Genomic DNA, 22,082 nt, shown 5'->3' with positions numbered 1-22,082 from the left:
CCTGAGACATGGTGGCTAATTATTAAAGGTGGCAAGGTGACGTATTTAGTTCTGTCATCTGTTAAAGATAACCTTTGTTATTATTTTTCTTCTTTGGTTTGCTGGACAGCAGTTATGTTTAAAAACTAAAGCAGGGAATTCTAGTCAAGCTAGGTTGGTTTTGTTTCTGACTGCTGCCATCCCTAAGCTTTTGAGCAAGTGTCCTAGTTAGGACAGCTGAGATCAGTTCATCATGGTGGGTGTAACCCAAAACTGTATTCTATAGCCTTCCATGTCATTTCCCAGAAACTAGACTATTGTTGTCAATAGACTATTCGCACCCTCTGCCCATAGAGCATGGTGGGTGTAACCCAAAACTGTATTCTATAGCATTCCATGTCATTTCCCAGAAACTAGACTATTGTTGTCAATAGACTATTCGCACCCTCTACCCATAGAGCCTGACTCCTCAGGCTATAAACTAGGTGTTAAGAGGCCTGTGAGATAGAAGGATGTTTCTGTCCTCACACCCTTTGTGAACTCCCCGCCCTGAGGAGAGTACCAAGCATTCCTGCCTGAACTGGAGGATATATAATCTTGGAGTTTTGGAACATTTTTTCTACCCACTCGTGGGATCCAGAGGACGGCTGCATCTCATCGCTCTCAACCAGACTTAGACCACCACTGGACTGCGATCACCAGTTCTGGCCAGACTGCAGCAGCTCTCCCACCAGCAGGTTCTTCCCCTCTCCCTTTACTTTGGACTCAAACAGGGCCCAAGGAACACCACTTTGTTCAGGCCCCAGGGTACTGGGTTATACATTTGGGTTTTTGTGGGTTGAGACCAATTGTTTGTTTGTATTATTGTACTTACTGTATTATTTTAATAAATTGTTATTCTGACTTATAATCTCTCCTTTGAGTTGGGTTCATTCCCCCTGCTGGTTAACTTTTAAACCAGCACATTCCAAGATTATATATCCTCCAGTTCAGGCAGGAATGCTTGGTACTCTCCTCAGGGCGGGGAGTTCACAAAGGGTGTGAGGACAGAAACATCCTTCTATCTCACAGGCCTCTTAACACCTAGTTTATAGCCTGAGGAGTCAGGCTCTATGGGTAGAGGGTGCGAATAGTCTATTGACAACAATAGTCTAGTTTCTGGGAAATGACATGGAATGCTATAGAATACAGTTTTGGGTTACACCCACCATGCTCTATGGGCAGAGGGTGCGAATAGTCTATTGACAACAATAGTCTAGTTTCTGGGAAATGACATGGAAGGCTATAGAATACAGTTTTGGGTTACACCCACCATGATGAACTGATCTCAGCTGTCCTAACTAGGACAGCAAGTAATTTAATGTGTGTGCCTCAGTTTCTCTGTTTGCAAAATGAAGATGAAAGCCTTCAAAGCCACAAAGGGCTTTCTGATTGAAGAGATTCTATTACCTATGTATGTGTAAATGAATGTATAAATAAATGAACAGAATCCTTGTCTGCCACTATTATAGGCTTCAGGATTTCAGGTTACTTGTTCACTGGAAAAGTTCTTCTCCATACAGATCAGCAAGGTGTACAGGACAGAGACAAGGAAGGAGGAAAGTAGTCAGAGTAAAGAGAACTGGGTGGGGAAAGCCCAGAAACTTGCCCTGGGAAGAGCAGGAATACACCTGCTTAGCCCAAAAGTCAGCCTTGTTAAGCTGAAGCTTGAAAAGCAAGATGTGGGATTTTGAGGTATTACTTGTCCCAGAAGGATGAAATTGAACAGTCTTTAGAGGACTTAGGCATTGCAACATCCCATTTGACCTCTGAAATAAAGCCAGAAAAAAACTTTGCTCAATGTAAGTCTGGGCAAGAATTTCATCTAGAGTCAGCCTCATATTTCAAAACAGTCTAGACAGAGTTTCCTCACCACTAGAAGGTGCTCTCTGGTACTGCATTATGAAGATGCCTAAAAATGGGTCATTCCTGATTCAAAAAATCTGTGTTCAGCACTCAGTACTGGCAACCAATTCCCAGTCTCAGGATTCCCATGCATTCGTATCTCTTTCCTCACCCTGTGCCACTCTGAGCAGAATCCTCATTGTAATCCTTTCTGCTCATCTGCTTTGCCATGCTTTCCCTCTCCCTTAGTTTGCCAGGGGTTGTTCCCTCCTTCAGACTGGAGACCCAGCAGCCCAGGAGAAGCAGCTCTGTGCTCCAGCACAAGCCCCATCCACAGCTACAAAATGTTAGGCTTGTGCCGCTACACTCCCGATCTGGTATGTGTTTAGATGCTTTTGGGGTGGGTATGTGTGAAGGTAACACTGGGAAGTGTTAAACTGGGCTTAAGCACACTGCATGACAGGTGCTTTGGAGATCTGAGCTTTTAAACTCTTCTTTTAAACTCTGGACACATGGAATTAGTGACTTATTTTAACATACCTAATGTGGATATCCATAGGCTCAAAAAAAGAGGGAAAATAAGGAGGGGAAAACAAAGAGGGAAAAAAGGTAACACCCCCCCAATGCAATTAACAAGGTAATTTTTCAATAATTTAATTTCTTCTAGAAAGAGAGCCCATTAACAGAAAAGACCATGCACAGCAGTCAAAAAATATGGAAATTATTAATTTAAACCAGCTCAGCATGGTAGACAACAAGGTGAACGGATTAAGAAAGCAACTCCTCCACTGAAGCTTTTGCAAAATTACTTAGCACATCAGTGTTCTTTAGTGTCCTGGCTGTGAGGCCCACAAGGCACAACCTCTACAGACTTTGTTCAGCAGGCTTATTCAGAGTTATTTCTCTAACGAACAGGTACACTTTTCAGTAAAATCAGGAGGAAATCAACACACAGCTTTTGTATGCACATCTTGTTTCCTTGAGCTTCTAACATTTTGTTCTGACAATCAAGGATCTGATAATACAATTCATATATACGCATGTTTTACTGTGATTGGGCGGAACCTTTTCTGAATAACTCAGATGTCCCAACATGTTTGGATTAAAGGATTTAATTTACTTCATTAAGTATACCAGGCAGCATGCCTGGGATACACAGCCAAACTAGAGAAAAGTTCAAATCCAGATTCCAAGGCTCTGCATAGAGGATACATCTCTGCTTTGCTGAAAGAGCGTTTTCCCACGATTGAAGACTGTTTAGAAGTTTCCCTAGTATTCTACTGGTGGATTAAAAAAACTCCACATGTGAAACCCAGCTAGCAGCAATTGGAGCTTTGCAAAGTCTGTAAATAGGCTTTCTTTATCAACTCTTTTGATCATATTAATTTTGAATATGAAAAGGGCAATAATGTTTAACAAGCCATTTTGGACAGGACTTCAGCAATGTGCTCAGTAGAATCCAGTCCATAGTTTTTCCTTAGGTCAAATCACAGTCAGAGTATGCTCTGTCCTTCATTGGTCATATGCTTTTCAATGTTCAGTCATAAGCAGATGCTTTGGCTACAAAATAATACAGACAGTGCTGATAACACTGTCACCTAGAGTGAGAGTGCAAAGGGCCCCGTCCCATTAGAAAGCACAAAAAGAAAACATTTGGATAAGACAGCAAAGCTGCTGAAATAATTCTTAACAATTTGGGTGCTTAGGATTCCATAACCTGAATACAAGCAGTGAACTTCAGGAGGGACCAGCTCTCCTCCTCAGCGGGGCTGTGGATGGCAGGGCTGATGGTGTCACGGGCCTCACGTCTGCACAGAGCCTGCATCAGTCCTCATTTGGGGAATGGAGGGAAGGAAGAGTTCCAGTTGGCTACCTGGAGACCTGTGGAGTTCCTGGGACTGTGTTTGCAAGCAGTGTGTCAGAGCACAAACCGTGGATGAACAAAAGGTCCCTTAATTTACGTGCTCCTTTGAGCACGACTGGCAGACAGGCACGTGTGCTGGAGGCAGTCATGCAGTGCACGTGCCCCAAGTGGTGTGGACAGGTTGTGTGGCCTCTGCTGGCAGGGTGAAGCTACAGGCTGTGGCCACTTGCAGCATTTCCCCCAGCTGCAGTGTGATGCCACTACCTCCCTCCTGCTCTGGAGTCCCAGGCACCAGAGCAGTTCATTAGCAGACCAGATATTTACAGAAGAACCAGAGTGTTCTTAGAGATGAGTGGCAGGTGTCAGTAGTTTTATATTTAGTGCTTGAGAACTGCATCATTTATAAGGACTTTGAAAATAGGTGGAGGTGGGTTATTATACGACTTATGGGTACAGCTGGATACAGCCAAAGCTGCCCAAGGCTGGGAGTTAAACCCCACACCAGTATCATATGGTCAGAAGTGTGTGTGGTCCATCAGGCAAATCTAAGGAGGAGTGGTAATCAATGCTTTTGAGTACTACTTATATATACCCCTTTGTTTGCCACATACTTTGAGAAAGGAAACCCGTGGGATGAAGTACCATCAATAAATAGAAATAGTTCATGAAGGGCAAGGTCAAATTTAAACTATACTTAGCCTGTCCTGTCATCACTTTGGGATTCCCTCCCTCTCACATACCTCATGTGTCTTGGCCAAGACAGTGCATCCAAGGCCCTTCCTTTCCCTGAAATTACATCTGATCTGACCGGAGGAGTGAGGACACTTTCTTCCTCTGAGGATGTAAACAAACACTAAAATACTGTCCTGTGTTCTGCACTGATGGATAGATGCTCTGTGGCAGAGGTCCAACAGCAGCAACAAATCTGTAATGCATTTCCCCCTGTCACAGTGTATATACAATAAAGCCTCACACTGGGAGAGATGGGATCAGGCCAACAAGAGGCACTCCCTCAGAGTAACAATGGGTAAGGAGCATTACCTTGCAGAAGGCAGTAGAGACAGGAATTTTGCCTCTTCTCCTGGCATGTTACTGCTACTGGCATGTTCTGTGATTGTGTTAAAGTCTGGGGGCTTTAGTTTCCCCAGCTGTAATATCTATATGGTATACTGAGATCTTTGGAGAGAAGATGCCACAGAAGGCCCAATTTCACAGCATCTCATTCCCAGACCTCCTGCAGATGGCACAGTGAGATTTTTAACAAGCATGTTATTGCTCATAAACAGTCTAAGATTAATTTTTCATTGCTATATTTTTCTTGAGTTTCCAAGCTCTGTCTTATGCCCCACACTACGGGAAATATGGAGCCTTCCCTTTTGTCAGTGATATCCCTCCAAATTTGTAACCTATGGTGTAAACTAGTGTCCTTGGGCTGAGATGTCATCCAGAAGATTAGGAGACTTGGATCACTGCATTGCTGACACTATAACTCAAACTCAGGAAAAACATATGTCCTTAGAGAGAGCCAAATCTGGTACGACACTGAATTTTCCTCCAGGGAACACTGAATACAGAAACCCTCCTAGTCACCCAGGTGCACTACTACAGCATACTAAAAAGTGCATCTCATTTGTAAAAAGCTATTTGAGATCAGAGAAGCCAAGAAGTAGAATTCACTACAAATAAAAATAAACCTGAGTTGTCCACCTTTATTGTGCACCATGGATGAAAGGTAGGAAGTAGAATGATTGGTAGCAATGGCCAAAGGGAAAAGTAGCTTGCCTACATTATTTGAATGTTTAATGATGAACATGTTACTAGAAATAGAAAGATTTGTGGATTTCATATTGGTATTCTCTCTCCAGGTTCAAGTTGTAATTGCATGTCTGCACTGCTTACAGAAGCATAGCCACAAACTGGTGTTTGGAAATTTCTATTTTTTTAAATGGTTGAGCAATATCTTCTGTTCTCTTACAATCCCCATTCCTGATACTTTATAGGCAGTAATTGTGGCATATGCATTGAAATATATAGCATTGTCCCAGTATGCTTGGCAATGCATGGAAGAAATCACATGTGCTGGATGGAATTACAGCAATTTTTCTGGCCTTGTCATTCAGCTCCATAGCATAGGATCTTGCCTTTGCAAGTTACCCAAAAAACCCCTGCTTCCAATAGCAGTACTGAGCATACAGTGATGTTTGATGCCTAAGTCTCATAATCATAGAGTCATAGAACCATTTAGGTTGGAAAATACCTTTAAGATCATCAAGTCCAACCATTAACCTAGCATGAACTTAGTCTACCACTAAACCATGTCCCTAAATGCCACGTGTACACCTCTTTTAAATACCTCCAAGCAGAGACAGAACATGTCTTTTTGCATCTGGAAAACCCAAAACTGTTTTTATCATTAGCTATATTTGTAGGATACATAAAACTATTGCGATGAAGGGTCACATAAATGCTTCAAGCAACTAATTTATGTCCTTTAGTATATACAGAGGATGCTTTCTCTCTCACCATTTAAACTCACCATTCCCTATCTTCCAAAATACATAACTCCTTTTAGTTTACTCCTGCAGAAATGGTATGCACCACTCACCTGAGTTTTTGTCAGGCAGTCGGTTTATCCTCCATACAATGGAATTAAAGGCGTGCTCATATTTGGCAGTTCCCAAAGTTACTCTCATTACTGGCTCAGAACCAGACAGACCAGTTGATCCAAAAGTGGCTCCCTTGTTCACCTTGGCTTTCAAAGATTTCTCCCCCAGGACACTCTCCCTGCGGAAGTTCTTCACCCACTCATTTGGCACTGGGTAGCGGATCATCACGTTTTCACAAGGGACCTGAGTTAAAGGGTCATGATTGGAAGAGAATCCCGTGGACATCATCAGCCAGCTCTGCACCTCCACCTCAGCACCATTGATGCTGGCAGCTGTCCTCAGAGTAAAAGGCAAAGTTTTCTCAGCAAAGACAGTTCTGAATCGCATCAGTTCAAACCGGCAGGCATCCAAAGGGTTGAACAGGATAATACGGGAGTTATTAAACATATCCTCATCCACACATGAATGGAACTGACAGCTGTATAATTTAATCCACTTAGTGGTAGTAGTGGGCATAATATCCTGCCTTGCAACTATTTCATTCCCTTTGATCAGGATATCATTAAGGCCCAGCCTGCACTCTGCCAGGCCAGAAAGGAAGCTGAGAACATAGATATGGGTCAGCACACAGTGCTGGAGAATCGCACTGTCTCCCTTGGCCAATATGCCATGAAACTCATCCCTGACATCAACAGTGATTTCTTCTTCTTGATAGTTCAGTCCCACTGTGCTCAGATCTGTTGATGAAGCTGGCAAGTTCATCAGCGTGTCTTGCACAGCAGTGATGAAGCTAAGGAAGTCTTCATAATCTGTAGTCCCAAGCTTGATAATTTGCTCTCTCTCTGCTGTGTGTGCAATGGCTGGTTTAGGCTGATACTTCTTTTTCTCCTTGTACGTTGTGCGATCCAACCGCACACTGTGTATCCTTCCATTCTCGTCGTAGTTCTGGAGTTTGCGCTCCGAAATCTCATGATTGATTTCCAGTTTGAGTTCCCGGAAAGGTTTCTCTAGCCCCTTCTCATAAAAAAGCTGTATACATCCACTCTTGGTCAGCTTGACATATATTGGTCCCCAGTGCCTGGATGACATAATATTCTTCTTCTCTGGGATCCTGAGCATCATTGGCCATCCATCCTTTGGCTGAGCTGGTGCCAGGTTAAATAAAGCTGCATCCAGATCATATGGCATCATGGGGTCATCATCAGGCAAAGTAGAACTGCTCACATGATCTGGGTCTCCAATCTGGAGTTGTTTGAGCTGCTCTACAGCATCTGTGTGGGTTAGACTTTTGTTTGCCTCATGGAAACTGATGGTATCAGGCTCTTGATGGAGAATAATGAGAGAGTCTCTTTGGCTTTTGCTCGGAGCACTGGAGACAGAAGAGCTTTTGGAACGCCTCTCTCGCTCCTCAAAGAAGGAGCTGAATGGATTGATGGGTGAGGGTTGGACATCTCGGAGAGATTCATCCAGAAAGGGATTAGTAGCACTCCATGGTGGTGTTTCAACAGAAGGCAACTTGGTTAGGGAGGAGAGATCTAGTTTTTGAATTTTAGAGAGGTCCCCCAATGTGCTTTTAGGACGTTCTCTTTTCTTCAAGGATGTAGTGAGGTTAAAGTTAACATCTGGAGCCTGTGTTTCTGCAGACGGGGTATTTGTTTTCAAGGGAGAAAGGTTCTGTGGCGAAAAACTGACTTCATTGTCATCAAAAGTCACCCAGCTGGGAAAGCGGACTGTGGTTGGGGTAGACGAATGCCCATTCACAGAGGTGTTGTTCAGCTGCCAGTTGACAGCCTCCATATCTATCTCTTCATCTTCCTGGAGAGACGAGGAATTGTCTTTAAAAAAAGAGGGGAGGGGAGGAAATTTCAGCTAATTATTCTGAAGTTACCTACTTCTCTCCGCAAAAAGAAAACCACAGTCTGCACAAGTCTGTCTGCATGCTCATGGAAGGCCTATTCATCTAAGATAGTCAAAAGACTTGGCTAAAATGCTGAAGAGTTTGACAAGAATTAATGAAGAAATAGATAGTTGAACACAGAAAAGGAATCCAGGAAGAAATGAAAAAGGAATGACAGCAATGATTGTATTGATCTCATCCCAATGTAACAACCTAAAGGAGAAAATTAGTCCATATGTTGTGGTGGTTTTTTAAAACTTCCCTCTCTAAATTTTCAGGATGAATTTCTTCTCTACAGTTATATTCTGCTATTTGCCTGTAGTGTTCCCTCACTCTTGTCATAATTTTTTCCCTTTTCTGACCCTATGCCCTTTGCTCTATAGAAGAATCCAGTAGGAAGAGGAATGACCATTGAGGAAAAGCACTTCTCCAATCTGTCCCCACATACTTGTCTGTGCATTTGATGTTACCACAAAAGCACACAGGGATACGGTGAAGGCACCATAAAAGGTGCCTAGCTGGGATTTTTGCCCAGATTTTGTTCCGTAAGGAAACTCTTTGGCCTACCCAGTGAAAAAGAGTCTGACAGTCCTTGGATGTCTCTGAAACATCTCTTGGAGAAGCTGTGATCTATGGATTTACGTTAGGATAAGGAAAAACTTAATTTTGACTTGTGGAAGCTCTCCTCATCCTCTGTCAGAACATGGCACCTTTGACTGCTGTGTTCATAGTCTCAGGCTCTGCCAAGACACTTTGTAGAAGCCTGCATCACACTGTGCTATTTCAGTCCCAGCTCTTCTGCAGGAAATTGCTGCAGTGGTAATAAAGGGTTTTCCAATATGAGCACAATTTCTCAGAGTTCAGAAATTAAATGATTTTCTTCCCACTGTCTAATGAATCAGTGCTCCTAAAAATGAGCAGCCAGCATGAAATTATACTCTGTAGCTGCACCACAGGTTTGCACTACATGATACAGCAGTGTCCTTTTTGCTTCTCCTAGACATAGAGATTCCATGTTTTACACAAGTCACTGTTCTTCAGTACAAGCAAAAAAGTAAGTGTAAAATACAGCACTTTGGTATGGCTGTGAACCTGTGATTTGAGCATATTTTACAATATCAAAAACAACAACAAACTATTTAAGTCATTATTTAAATTGCCACCAGTTCCCAAAAAAGATGAGTTTGATTTCCATTCTGCCTCAACCATAATAATAATTACTTGCCATTTAAATTACCATTTAGAATATGAAACAGGGAATATTCATGCTAGCCAAAGTTCTACCATAAGCTCATTATAATGTCTTGGGTAACTTGGCATTCTGGGCCTCTGATTTCAGCTATATGTAACTTTACCCAACCTTATGATCTAAGAACAAAACACATCATGCAAGTTCAAAGGGTTATTACATTTGAGAATTATATATGATGCAGAATGATACCAATTTGTTTTTCAATAACGCAAAGCAGTAACAAGAATAGATAGCTTTTACAGACTACCCAGGCATTGCAATGTGTATTTGAAAAGAAGTGCTCTATCTCAGTTTCTCAGATTTTCTTCTCTACCCTGCCATCTCACCCCCAGCTTTGCACAGTGCCTGTCTGTATCCCTTGCTACTGGTCACACCACTGGGTACAGTGGGGAATTCTTTAAGTCTTGCCACAATGTTATAAATAGATTTGTGAGGCAAAAAAACCCAAGCCAACAGACTGTTATCCACAACCACACCCTGAGGGAGAAAGTAATAAAAAACCCACAAAGAATAATCTGATGTTCTGATCCTCAGTCCACACCAATATGTTGTCTCATGCCTTTCCAGGACTTTGGTGACCAAGCAAGTAGTCCTTCAAGCAAAGCAAAGGCAACGAACATATGTGTGTCTCTGGTTTTATAGTATTTCTCTGAAAACACTGCCCATTTCTTTTAGGACTTCTGAAACTCCTATGTTTATAAGATCAGGGTTGCTTAAGGGCGGACCATCTCTTCTCTGCCTGCAATTATAATTTTCCCCTTTCCTGTATCTTAACTTTTGAACTGCAGAAACTAAATGTGATTCCACAAAGAAAGTATTAACAGCCCTGGTAAGTCTGAGAGGCAGATGAGAAGACCTCCTTGAGAGTCCATGTGAAAACCATACAGAAATCACTTGAAAAATTTCTTTCTAAACTGAACAAGTTTTATAAGATGCATTGCTTTTTTTTTGATCCAGATGACCAGAAATATAGTAGAAGCATTAACAAAATATGGTTTCATATTACCTATATGTAATTTTATTTGCTGAAAAAAACCAATAAACTGTTATTTAATTTGATACGTGGAAAGGTTAAATCTGGGAAGTGAAATAATCTTTCTTTCCCAAACTAAAATCAAAAGTACATTCTTCTGCTGCCAAAGAACTATATGACTGGGTTTACAAATGTTTGAGGAATACAGAGGTGGTTCTAGAAAATACAGGTTTTTATCTTTCTCTATAAGAGAATGACTAAGCAGGGACGATAAAAATACCAATATGCTAATGCAGCTAAGCATCCAAAGAAAGTTACTGAGAACTAAATGAAATAGTGTGTGTATCTCAAGAGAAATATTGGCACCTCTGCTGCAAAGGCAAATACAGCATGGTTAAAAATCTTGATATTGTTAGAGGATGGTTTAGACAACAACTTCAGTTTTTTCCCTTCTTGACTTTTGATGTGTTCCTGAACATGGGTGATAAAGTTTAAAATACACAAGTCTTTCAATTTGGCAGCACCCCAGGGGCTCTGGGAGAGGACACTTAAGGAAGTGACTCCCTAGGTGAATTTCTTGCTTTCACACCTGTTTTCAAAATTCCTTTCTATAAAAAAATCAAAATGTGTAGATGTGGCACTTAAGGACATGGTTTAGAGGATGACTTGTCAGTGTTAGATTAATGGTTGGAATTGATGATCTTAGAGGTCTTTTCCAACCTCAACAATCCTGTTATTCTAAGAGGATAACTAGCTGATGGAGTGTGGACAGTTTTCAATCCAGAGTGACTCCTGATTGATAGACTAGGCCTGCATAATGGTATAAATGATCAAAAGAAAGCATTTGTTTTTTCCTTCTTGACTGACTTTGCTTTCATAAGAAAATCACTTTGATAGTGATATTTGCAAAAATAAAATCTTTTAATTGTCTGACCTTGCCAGATTCCAACCTGACAGTTAGCTCCAGTCAACAAAACACAGGAGCAGATTTACCAAGGAGGTGAGTGGCACTCCTTTTCCAGTGACACCAGCAAAGTGAACTCTGGGGTGAGCAGCCTCAGGCTGCCCACATAACTATGCATCTCTGCATTTGTCCTCCCATGTAAGTGGTGCTGCAATCAGCACTGGCTGTACCTTACTGCATACATGCCTGAACTGCATTACCAGGCCATTAAATAATTTGGACACTTAGGTCCCCAGTCAACAATAAAATGCCAACCAGCTTCGTAAGTTTATTTTTCATCCACAGACCTCTTAAAGCTTTGTTGGCTTCTCAAGTGTTCAAAAATGGTTAATCATTTCAGTATGGTAAACTGGAAAACAGAATTGTTATAATGGATGCAGAACACCTCACTGTGATTGTCCTCTTGTGACTCATACTACAAGGAAAGGAAGCTTTGGTTCTCTTCATTGTGTCATCTTTTCATTTTTCTATTCTGTTAAACCATGACAACTACTTTGGCCAAAACCACCAGGTGGTATCATGTTACTTATGCCTGGGGGAAAGGCAGCCATCCAACTGCTAAAGGACATTGCTATTGCAAACTATTTGTGATCAAAAATGTGCCATGGAAGTAGGAAGAAGATTTGAGAGTGTTACATACCTTTCAAAAAGAAAGGCAGGTAACGACTTTCAGGAATGGATCTGAGAAAATGACTGGATTTTCAAGTTTCTGAGTACTCATGTATTTTGCCTCTTGATAGAAATTAGCTCAGAGACTCCTGGCATGACTGTTTCTGTTACCTGAATATATTAATTTACATTTAATTCAGATAGCTCTACTTTTAATTTTAATCTGTAGTACAGGCATACCGTTAACATGGTTACATCTTCCAGTGGGGTGGTCACTTCCCTGATGTAGCCTACACTAGTCCTTCACACAAAGTAAGCACTGCAAGATTTCTGTTGGCATAGCTGGATCTCTTCTAGGGTTCTTGGTGGGAAATTAATCTACATAAAGTTCATCAGACACTGGTATACAGGCTTGGCCTTTGAAGATCAGCCAGGGCAAGAGGATGCCAGCTACAAAACCTGTAGCGTCTCTGTATAAGCAATGATAGAAAACCAGAAAGTGCAGATAGACAGAATCTGGGAGAAATCAAGGACTAGGCTGTTGTGCAGTTATCTCTCTAAGACAAAGGTTATGCTTTCACATAGTTTCTGTAACATCCATATCTGGTCATTTTCTGACTTTTTTTTCCATATCCAAGTCAATACAACTGTGTACACTTTTTGGGGGGTGGTCTGTCGTGTTTCTGATCCTCCCAAGACAGATGACATAATTTAAAAGTTATTTAAGGTGAGTGGGCCATCTCTCTGAAGTGATACAACTGGACTCCTATCTCCAGCCTTGCCACCGACCTGCTATGTGGCTCTGGGAAAATGCTTCATCACTATTGCATCACATTGCAGCTTCTGGTTCTCTTTTCAATTCCTGTAATTTCTGACTGTAAGAGTGTTACATGTGGAACAGTGATTGTTCCTCTGTACTACAGTATCCAGCACACTTCTGAAATTCACAGAACACAGTGTGTGTAAATATCACAATATAAACTGATTCAATGAATAGCTCTGTTGCATCTATGCACTTAAAAAGAGTTTCAAGTTTCATAGAATCATAGAATCAGCTGGGTTGTAAGGGACCTTCAAGACCATCAAGTCCAACCCTCGATCCACTACCGCTGCGGTTACTAGACTGTGGCACTAAGTGCCACATCCAGTCTCTTTTTAAAAATCTCCAGGGATAGAGAATCCACTACTTCCCTGGGCAGCCCATTCCAATGTCTGATCACCCTCTCTGTAAAGAAATTCTTTCTAATATCTAACCTAAACCTCCCCTGGCACAACTTGAGGCCATGCCCTCTTGTCTTGCTGATAGTTGCCTGGGAAAAGAGACCAACCCCCACCTGGCTACAACCTCCTTTCAGGTAGTTGGAGAGAGTGATGAGGTCTCCCCTGAGCCTCCTCTTCTCCAGGCTGAACAGCCCCAGCTCCCTCAGCCTCTCCTCATAGGACTTGTGCTTGAGTCCCTTCACCAGCCTAGTTACCCTCCTCTGGACCTGCTCCAGCACTTCAATATCCTTCCTGAACTGAGGGGCCCAGAACTGGACACAGCACTCCAGGTGTGGCCTCACCAGCACTGAGTACAGGGGAAGAATCACTTCCTTGGACCTGTTGGCCACACTGTTCCTGATACAGGCCAGGATGCCATTGGCCTTCTTGGCCACCTGGGCACACTGCTGGCTCATGTTCAGCTTCTTGTCAATTCAAACTCCCAGGTCCCTTTCTGCCTGGCTGCTCTCCAGCCACTCTGTGCCCAGCCTGTAATTCTGCCTGGGGTTGTTGTGGCCAAAGTGCAGGACCTGGCACTTGGCCTTGTTGAACCTCATCCCATTGGAATCAGCCCAACTCTCCAACATATCCAAGTCTCTCTGCAGAGCCCTCCTGCCTTCCAGCTGATCGACACTCCCCCCCAGCTTAGTGTCATCTGCAAATTTGCTGATGGTGGACTCAATCCCCTCATTTAAATCATCAATAAAGATATTAAACAGAACTGAGCCCAACCCTGATCTCTGGGGGACACCACTAGTGACCGGCCGCCAACTGGATGCAGCCCCGTTCACCACCACTCTCTGGGCCCGGCCCTCCAGCCAGTTCCTAACCCAGCACAGAGTGCCCCTGTCCAAGCCGTGGGCTGCCAGCTTTGTCAGGAGAGTGCTGTGGGAGACGGTGTCAAAGGCCTTGCTGAAGTCCAGTTTAGTACAAGCTAGGAAGCCAGGCCTGTTTTTGTAAGCTTCCCTGTTTATCACAACTCTGTTAATGGTCAAAAGTCAAATCTGTTACTGCTGCAGACAGCAGCATAAACAGTACAGTAGAAAAGAGCCCTGGAAACCAGTTGCATGAATAGGCAACTCAAAGCATATAAGACTTCTTGTCAACACGAGGTTACTTACCTGCTTATTTTGCACAGAAAAAATCCCTTTGAGGATAACAGTTATATACCTCCACATGCTTCCTGGGTATCTATGTTATCAATCAGTTTGTGGTAACATTAAAGGAATACTTAGAAATGTCCTCTCCCAACCTTGCAGGACACTTTTTTCCCATGAGCTTCAGAACAGACTTTGGAGACAAAAAAAGAGGCAACCACCCTGCCTCCTTTCAAGAAGATTGTAGAGAGCCCCAAACCCCATGACTACCAATACCCAACAGGCCGCAAGATAGATTTATAAGACACCTTTCAGTGTCTCTGTAAGATCTGATATGGAAGAGATGACTGCTCACACAGCCCATGGCCTCTACTTTTGCTGCTGAACACAACACATAAAAAATTTAACAGCACTAGTTCTCCAGCATGTTGAACTGTTAATAAAAAAGGTACATTTTAAACTTCATACTTTATGGCACACATAAAGTCATCACAGACTAAGTAATGAGCAGGAGAAGGCGCAAGATAAAAGACTGAAGTCACTGATCTGATCTCTGCGGTTCCCTCTCTTATTCTTTCTCCTTCCACTTGACAGGCTTCTCAGATCACATTGAATGGATTCATCCTTAGATAACTTTTTAATTCATCATACTCTGCCATATCCTATCACTACATCTCTTTGAACTTGGTTGTCTAAATTTAGGCCATGTAAATCACTGGCCTGATTAAACCTAGTGTAGTTGTATCCCAAATCTATACTACAATAATACTACATAGGCTGTTCCCAGCAGGGGTTAGTGACTACTTAAATATGATGCCTGTTCCTTGGTTAACTATTGTAAATTCATCCCAAGTCCCAAAAGAACTTTAGTTGTCAAAAGAAGTTAAATCATCTGAAGTTGCCAAGAAGTTATATTACAGAGCTTAAAACATAATGAATTCCATCTGGGTTCAATTAATTTATCCACATTAGTTTCTATAAGAACTGTTATATTTCATTTTAAATGTAAACCATCGTGCAAATACTAAACTGAAGATGAAATACAAGAAAATTATTACTCAGCCCCTCACAGCCAGGTTGCAGCCACCCTCGTACTGCAAGAACATTGTTGAACAGTGCTGTCCTCCATGTACTATCTTAAAGGATGGCCAAAGTTTTTGTGGACTTCTTTCATTGCTGTTTTGATATTTTCTTATTATTCTCTGTCTACACAAAAGTATGTGTTTATGGAAGGTAGGACCAGTGTATTTCAGGCATTTGCACTTCATTGCCCTGAATTATTTGTCTTGTGTCTTCTCCACTTGTGCCACGTCTTGATGCTTGGAGAGGGAAAGGAACATCTTCCCAGTAACCAAGCCTGACCTAACCACTAAGAAACTGGTATCAGATACACATATGAAAAGCAGTAGTTGCAGCTGTAAGTCTCATTGCAACCAGCTACGTATGAAGCTATTCAAGTGCCTTTGTTTGTCTCATGCATTTTCCTCTCCTTTGTTTATCTTTATTCATCTGGAGAAACTAATTATACAAAGACTGAAATTCAATCAGAGCCCTTTCATTATTCCTTGAGTAAAGAAGATGTTCAAGATAACAAGATTAGTTTGCAACTTAGAACTTTTCTGTGTGATTTAATTTAAAAATACTCAATGTTTTTATTGTGTTATGCTTATTGAGTAGTTAAAACTCTGGTTCTTGAAAATAAACCATTTCAGATCTGGTATGGAATAACTGAAACAATATTTCAGCAATTCATTGTCTATGCATAGTTAATTCACCTTTTCCTTGTACAGATCTCAGCTACACTGTCTGCTCTTGGTTGCAATTACAGTTTTGTAAAAGTTTCTTGCATGTTGTGCAGTCTGTACTGTGCAGTGGACTGAGCAATCAGAATGGATCTGGCTAGTCTTAGGAAAAACCCAAGCACTTGTAATACATGTTGTGAAAAAAACTAGTAAATTAAGATCCCTGCAGCAGATATCCATATTCAGAAAATGTTCTTTCCAAATACACTACTTAGTTTTAAGTCTGTAAACACTTAGAAGTCAGTGCACTAATACTATTAGACAGAATTACACTCAAGAACAAACACACAACCTATCCAAAAATCACCAGAACATAGCAGCAAGTATAGATAAATAGCTTTGAAATGTAAGTGACTGTGTGCCTTGGTCTCCAATTAGTACCAGTTTATCATTTGAACAGTAGACTCCAAATTATATATAGTTCATGCAAGTCATGGACAAAGTTGTTAGCGTCTTGAAGAGATTGTCAGATCTTCATATCAGGTAGGAATTACGTGGCAATAAGTTAGAGGCAATAACTTTTACAAGGAATAAAACACTCTTAGTGATAGCTAGAAAACATTAGGTACTTTAAGAAAAAGCACTGCTTATCACTTAAACACAGCTTGCTTTGTCTTCTTTCAGTAAAGAAGGCTACTCTAAAAAGAAATTGAAGTAAACATTTTTTGTCCTCTTAACATATTAAAAAAAAGTCATAGTCTCTCATGTGTAAAACAATGGCAGTGAATGGGCCCCAGAACTCTTACAGAAAAGAAGGTTTTTTGATTTAAACCCATTTGAGAGTCACAAATCTAGAAAGCTTGTGCTCTTCCTGAAGATCAGTTCATGTGCTTCCATTAGCTGGCCAGAAGGTGGTACATTAAGACTGATATAATTAGAAGAAGTCTTCAAGATTTTTACAAGATTTAGAAAAGATTGTGCAAGATTTAGACAAGACTATGCCTGTTTAAAGAATTCACAATATACACATGACATAATATTATTGTATTTGAAAAATTTGAACCAAGTTGTGAACAGAGCTCACACAAGTGGTGAAGAAAGGATTAAAACCTGCTTGTTTTACCTGACAACTTATCAGAGAATCATACACTGAGTCAGAAGCAACCCAGCAGGATCATCAAGTCCAACTCCTGGCCTTGCACAGGACACCCCAACAATCAGACCAAGGTACCTGGGAGCATTGTCCAAATGCTTCTTGAACTCTGACAGGCTTGGTGCTGTGACCACTTCCCTGGGGAGCCTGTTCCAGTGCTCAACCACGCTCTGGGTGAAAAAGTTTTTCCTGATATCCAACCTAAATCTCCCTGACTCAGCTTCATGCTGTTTCCTTGAGTCCTGTCACTGGTCACGAGAGTGAAGAGATCAGTACTTGCCTCTCCTTTTCCCCTCATGAGGATGTTGAAGACATGAGGTCTCGCCTCAGTCTCCTTTCTCTAGGCTGAACAAACCTACTCCTATTAAACAAACATGATAATTCATAAAGTAAATGTCTTAGCAAATAAGCATACCTACATGACTCATTACAAAGCAACTTTGTTTCCATCTCTGAAGACATGGTAGAGATCTGACTGACATATTTTTACCATTAGGTCATCTAACTTTGTTCTCAGCAAGGTGTGCTCAGCCCAGAGGTTACCAAGACAGTGATTACACCCTAGCCTTTGTCATTAATACTACCATGGGAGTACTTACACTCCCAGTTTGGTTAGGTATGACAAAGTCTGTGTGTGAAGGGACAGAGTAGAGCTGGGAAACACAAAGATGAACTGTCTCAGCAGAGGGATCAATAAGAGAATGAGCAATTCTCTGCAGAAGAATGAATCATGCTGCTTCTTTCATCCAAAAGGAGAACAAAGAGCAAAAGAGAAAAATGAACACACACACACACACACGGTATTTTTCAAAAGCAGTTACTTTCCAAATACTTTGACAAAGATAAAGGAACTCTTCCTACTGTACTTTGGACTTTGCTTCTATCCACAAAGGTCTGCCTCCTTCTTTGACTTTAATCTGCAGTACATACACCATATCCTTCAATAGCGAAATTGCCACTGAGATGAGACCATGGACCTCATGAAGAAATATTCTGAGTGAATAAGGAAAGAGAAGTGCTCCTGCTAGCTCGGGAAGCTTCAGGAAGTTGATTTTTGGCAAGTGGAATAAATCTGTAGCCAACCCTATAAGTTCAAACAGAATCCCACTCCACCTTGGAGAAGCTGATTGAACATGCTCCACATCCATTGAACATCCACTGAACAAGCTCTATTTTGCAGAAAGCAGTTACATAAATCTCTCTTACTCAGACAATACATTACTTCATTATGTCATAATTTTTCAAGCAATATATGATGGACTGGTAACAAAATCCAGAGGTTTGCAGACCCCTTTAGTTTTGTCTTGAGTGCTTGAGGTAATATCATGTAGAACAAGCCTCACACTTGCAGTGCCAGACTGCAGGTGGAAATGTGCCAGCTACTGGATCCTCTTAGAATCTGGGGTCCCACTGAGCAGCATAACCTTTGACTACAAAGCAGCACACTGGTCTCATGTGAGTTATTGAATCAAATGGCAGATGCAGTACTACATAAGTGTGGGGCCTGGGTCTGTCGAATAAATGCAAGAAATCTTCCCATAGCCATAGGAAAATCCAAGACAGGAGACTGTCATGTGCATTAGATGCCTGGTACACCCTGGGTTTGCTATTGCCAGTCCATCAGTTCAGAAACTGTACTGGTAAAAACCACAAGTGGTAATGTCAGCTGATGAAAACTTAATAGTTAGCCCAAAACAACTGGTTGATCTCTAATTCCTAAGTGGGCAGTTCCTGCAAGACTGAGGCCAGTATCACTCCAACTATCTGCTCAGTCTTGTGCTGATTCTGTAGCGAAAAAAACCAAGTCACTAAACAGGGATGTTGAATAAGACTGCACTAGTGCTCAATCCACTGTTTCCAAAAATAAACACTGCACATCATCTAGAAAGAGGATATTTTACATCTTCAAAATGCACTATTGCAAATACTTCTGACTCCCCACAACATTTAAAAATAGTAGCGCTAACTTCCTCATTCCTGCACCCAAGGCATTTCCCAGGATCAAGTTTTATATCGTATCAAGTCAGCAGCTCACATCCTGTCTGCCAGATATATCTGTGTATCTCAGGTCATCCAGTCAAAAGGCAATCTCATATTTATACACTACCTTTATCCTGAGCAAAACAAAAATGATTTACAACTTACGTCACTGCTGATATTTACAAAGATCCCAAAGACTCATTTAGCAATTTCTACTGTAAGATTCTGTGGAAACTTCAATTTCAGGTATGTATTTTAATAATTTAGTTACCTTATGAAGTGTAAAGACAAATGTGTTCCATAGACAACACAGTTGATATATACCTATAAATTATGGAAGTTAACAGTGCTCAACTTTTGACTAAAGCTTGTGCTAATATTTTTACCCCTTGTAGCTTGTTATGCAAACACTTCCTGTTTAAAGTCCAGAGAAGACCATGTAACTACAGTCTGGCCATTTCTTCTTGACTCAAAGCATATGTGAGCTCCAGGCTATAGTGAGCTAACAGGTGAGGTGCTCAATGCAAAGGTAAGAGGAGCTCTAACAAAGCCATGTGTAGGTGACTTTGGTCTTTTTTTAATTCTTGGATGGATTTTGGACACATAACACAAAGGACTGAAGGTGACTGGCTGGAAATACTGTGAGAAAACAGAAAGGACAGCCTAATCTATGTGTAATGCCTGACCCACAGAGATATCACTGAGGATGCACTTGCCAACACAACACCTTCACCCTCAACAAAAAATGTTGATTACCGGTGCCTGAGAAGCAGGATGATGCAAAGGATATGACACAGGAACGGGCTGCAAAAGGCTTAGGTGCTAATCTGAACCATGTGATAGTCTAAGTGACCTTCAGCCTAGCAATTTATGCCCTTTACTCTGCAAGTTTTCTCTCTGTAGCAAAGCAAAAATACTGATGTAATGGGAAGTGTTAATGGCTGTTGTCAAGTGTGTTTGATAAATACAGTATCATAAGTCATGTGAAAGCTTGTGGGCTTTCTAGGAACCATGCAGGATAAATGGAATAAGCAAGGAAGCTCCTGTAGGGAATAAAATAATTGGAGACAGTAGAAGCCTGTGGCCCTTAGTTGAGCAAAACAACTCATAAGTGCCAAGATATTTCCTTGTGCACTGGCTTTTACAAGTAGGTTTATCTGGATGAGAACAAATAGAAAGGTGGAGAAACTGCAGCTAAGACTCAATGGACTGGTTGTGAACTGCAAGGAGAAATGCTGGGCTTTTACTTCTTACTGTTTGTTCCTCTCATAGGCTGAGAAACAGGGTACTGTTCACATTATTTACAGGCAAGAAGGATTCCACCAAAAAATATTGGATGTAAGTAAAAAATGCTTACGAAAACCTTGGAAAGCAAACTCTTGCAGCAACAGATACTGAAATATGCTTGTTATAGTGAGATAGGCATCACTTTATTCTGTTATTATTCTGTTGTTTTCAAAATCCATATTGTGCTGTTGCTAAGGTGGTTGTAGGGTTGAGTCAGGATGCTGCATTGCTGGTTTTCACCTCTTGAGGCCTTTAAAGATGTGTTTTGGATATATGCTGAGTAAGACAATTTAGAGAGACAGGACATAGTAAGAAGAAATATTCCCACTATGGTAACCTAACTTCAGCCTCCTTTACAGTGACACTCTTCTCAGTTTTTGCCCATCCAAGAAAATTACAATGATGTTACAGGGGTTGGCTTGGAGAGTGTTTGTAAAAGCATGGCTGTATTGGCAGAGTTCACGCCTGCCCTGCCAGTCTGACTAGCACAACCATACTATCAACAACTTCAGCAAACTCTGGAAATTAAAGGAACTGACCCAGCTCACCCATTGCGTACCTATAAAGAAAGGACTCCCAAGGATGGTGGAAGACAGAAAACTTGTCAGCATGTGCATCCAAATACATTTTAATTTATGCTCCTGCTATACATCCCTCTGTAAGTCTGAGAGTCTTTTTATCATTCCAAGGTGCTATCAGCATCTCATCTCCAACTTCAGGGCAGCTGTCGACCAGCCTGGGAGGCTGTTATGTCGGAATGGCTTGTTTTACAACATATTGCTCTGACTGATGAGGCCATTCCCCCCTTTCCACACTCATCTGTTCCAGGCCTGGGACTCCCTTAGCACAGCTTTTCCTTCAGTCCAGGCTCCCACCATAAAACCCCAGCTGTTGTGCAGATATTCACAATGGCAGGAAATCAACAGAATCAAATAGTGGGCTGTTGTCTGTCATTTGGAGTTTTGTTTTTCCATTTTGTATGTGTGTGTAGCCACCATGGTACACGGGATTATTCAGGGTCACTCCACAGAAGCAGCCAAACAGAAATGATCCAACAAGCAATTTCTTCCTCTCCTTTGGACTACGCTGGTGTGATTACAGTGAACAGAGAGGCCCGGGCCTCTGTTAAATGTGAGAGTTTGACCAAAAGAGACCCATGCACAAAGAATGGAAAGAAGCAACTCATTATGTTATCACAGCACTCTCTGGTGAGAAGTGAAAAGGAAACCTGTACTTCCTCTGCACAGATTGTAAGTTCCCACCTTTCCATCTCTAATAGGCATCTTCCCTCCAAGCTACAGTTCTGACTGGGGACAAAATACAGGGTATAAAAGGCTCAAATTTCTATATGTTAGTCCTGCATAACTTCTCAGACAGGCTGATTTCTTATTTATTAGTTTTAGGAACCCCCATCACCACTTTGTCTTAGCTATGTCTCCTCTTTCATCCCCAGATGATGCTCCCCATTCCTTTGATGGGAATGCAGAGTAGGGAGGAACAACGAATCTCAAAAATTTCTGTCCTGGGGTACCAGA

At 41.5% G+C, this 22,082-nt stretch overlaps 1 protein-coding gene across 4 annotated transcripts in view; it reads right to left on the bottom strand.

The window, feature by feature from the left end:
• STON2 (stonin 2) overlaps positions 1 to 22,082 on the bottom strand; it is a 72,876-nt gene that overhangs the window by 3,616 nt on the left and 47,178 nt on the right. For 3 of the 4 annotated variants that reach the window (XM_051806723.1, XM_051806722.1, XM_051806724.1), the window contains exon 5: positions 6,333 to 8,168. In XM_051806723.1, coding sequence (XP_051662683.1) covers positions 6,333 to 8,168 — 1,836 coding nt within the window. Of the gene's footprint in view, positions 1 to 4,768; positions 4,962 to 6,332; positions 8,169 to 22,082 lie in introns of all 4 variants that reach the window. The other variant, XR_007907603.1, reaches the window with a different exon arrangement.

The sequence above is a fragment of the Manacus candei genome, unplaced genomic scaffold, assembly GCF_025592945.1.
Source record: "Manacus candei isolate 608988 ecotype Guabito, Panama unplaced genomic scaffold, ASM2559294v1 h1tg000067l, whole genome shotgun sequence".
Taxonomy (NCBI): Eukaryota; Metazoa; Chordata; class Aves; order Passeriformes; family Pipridae; genus Manacus; species Manacus candei.
The sequence above is the reverse complement of the archived record's forward strand: the minus strand, read 5'-3'. Positions and strand labels throughout refer to the sequence as shown.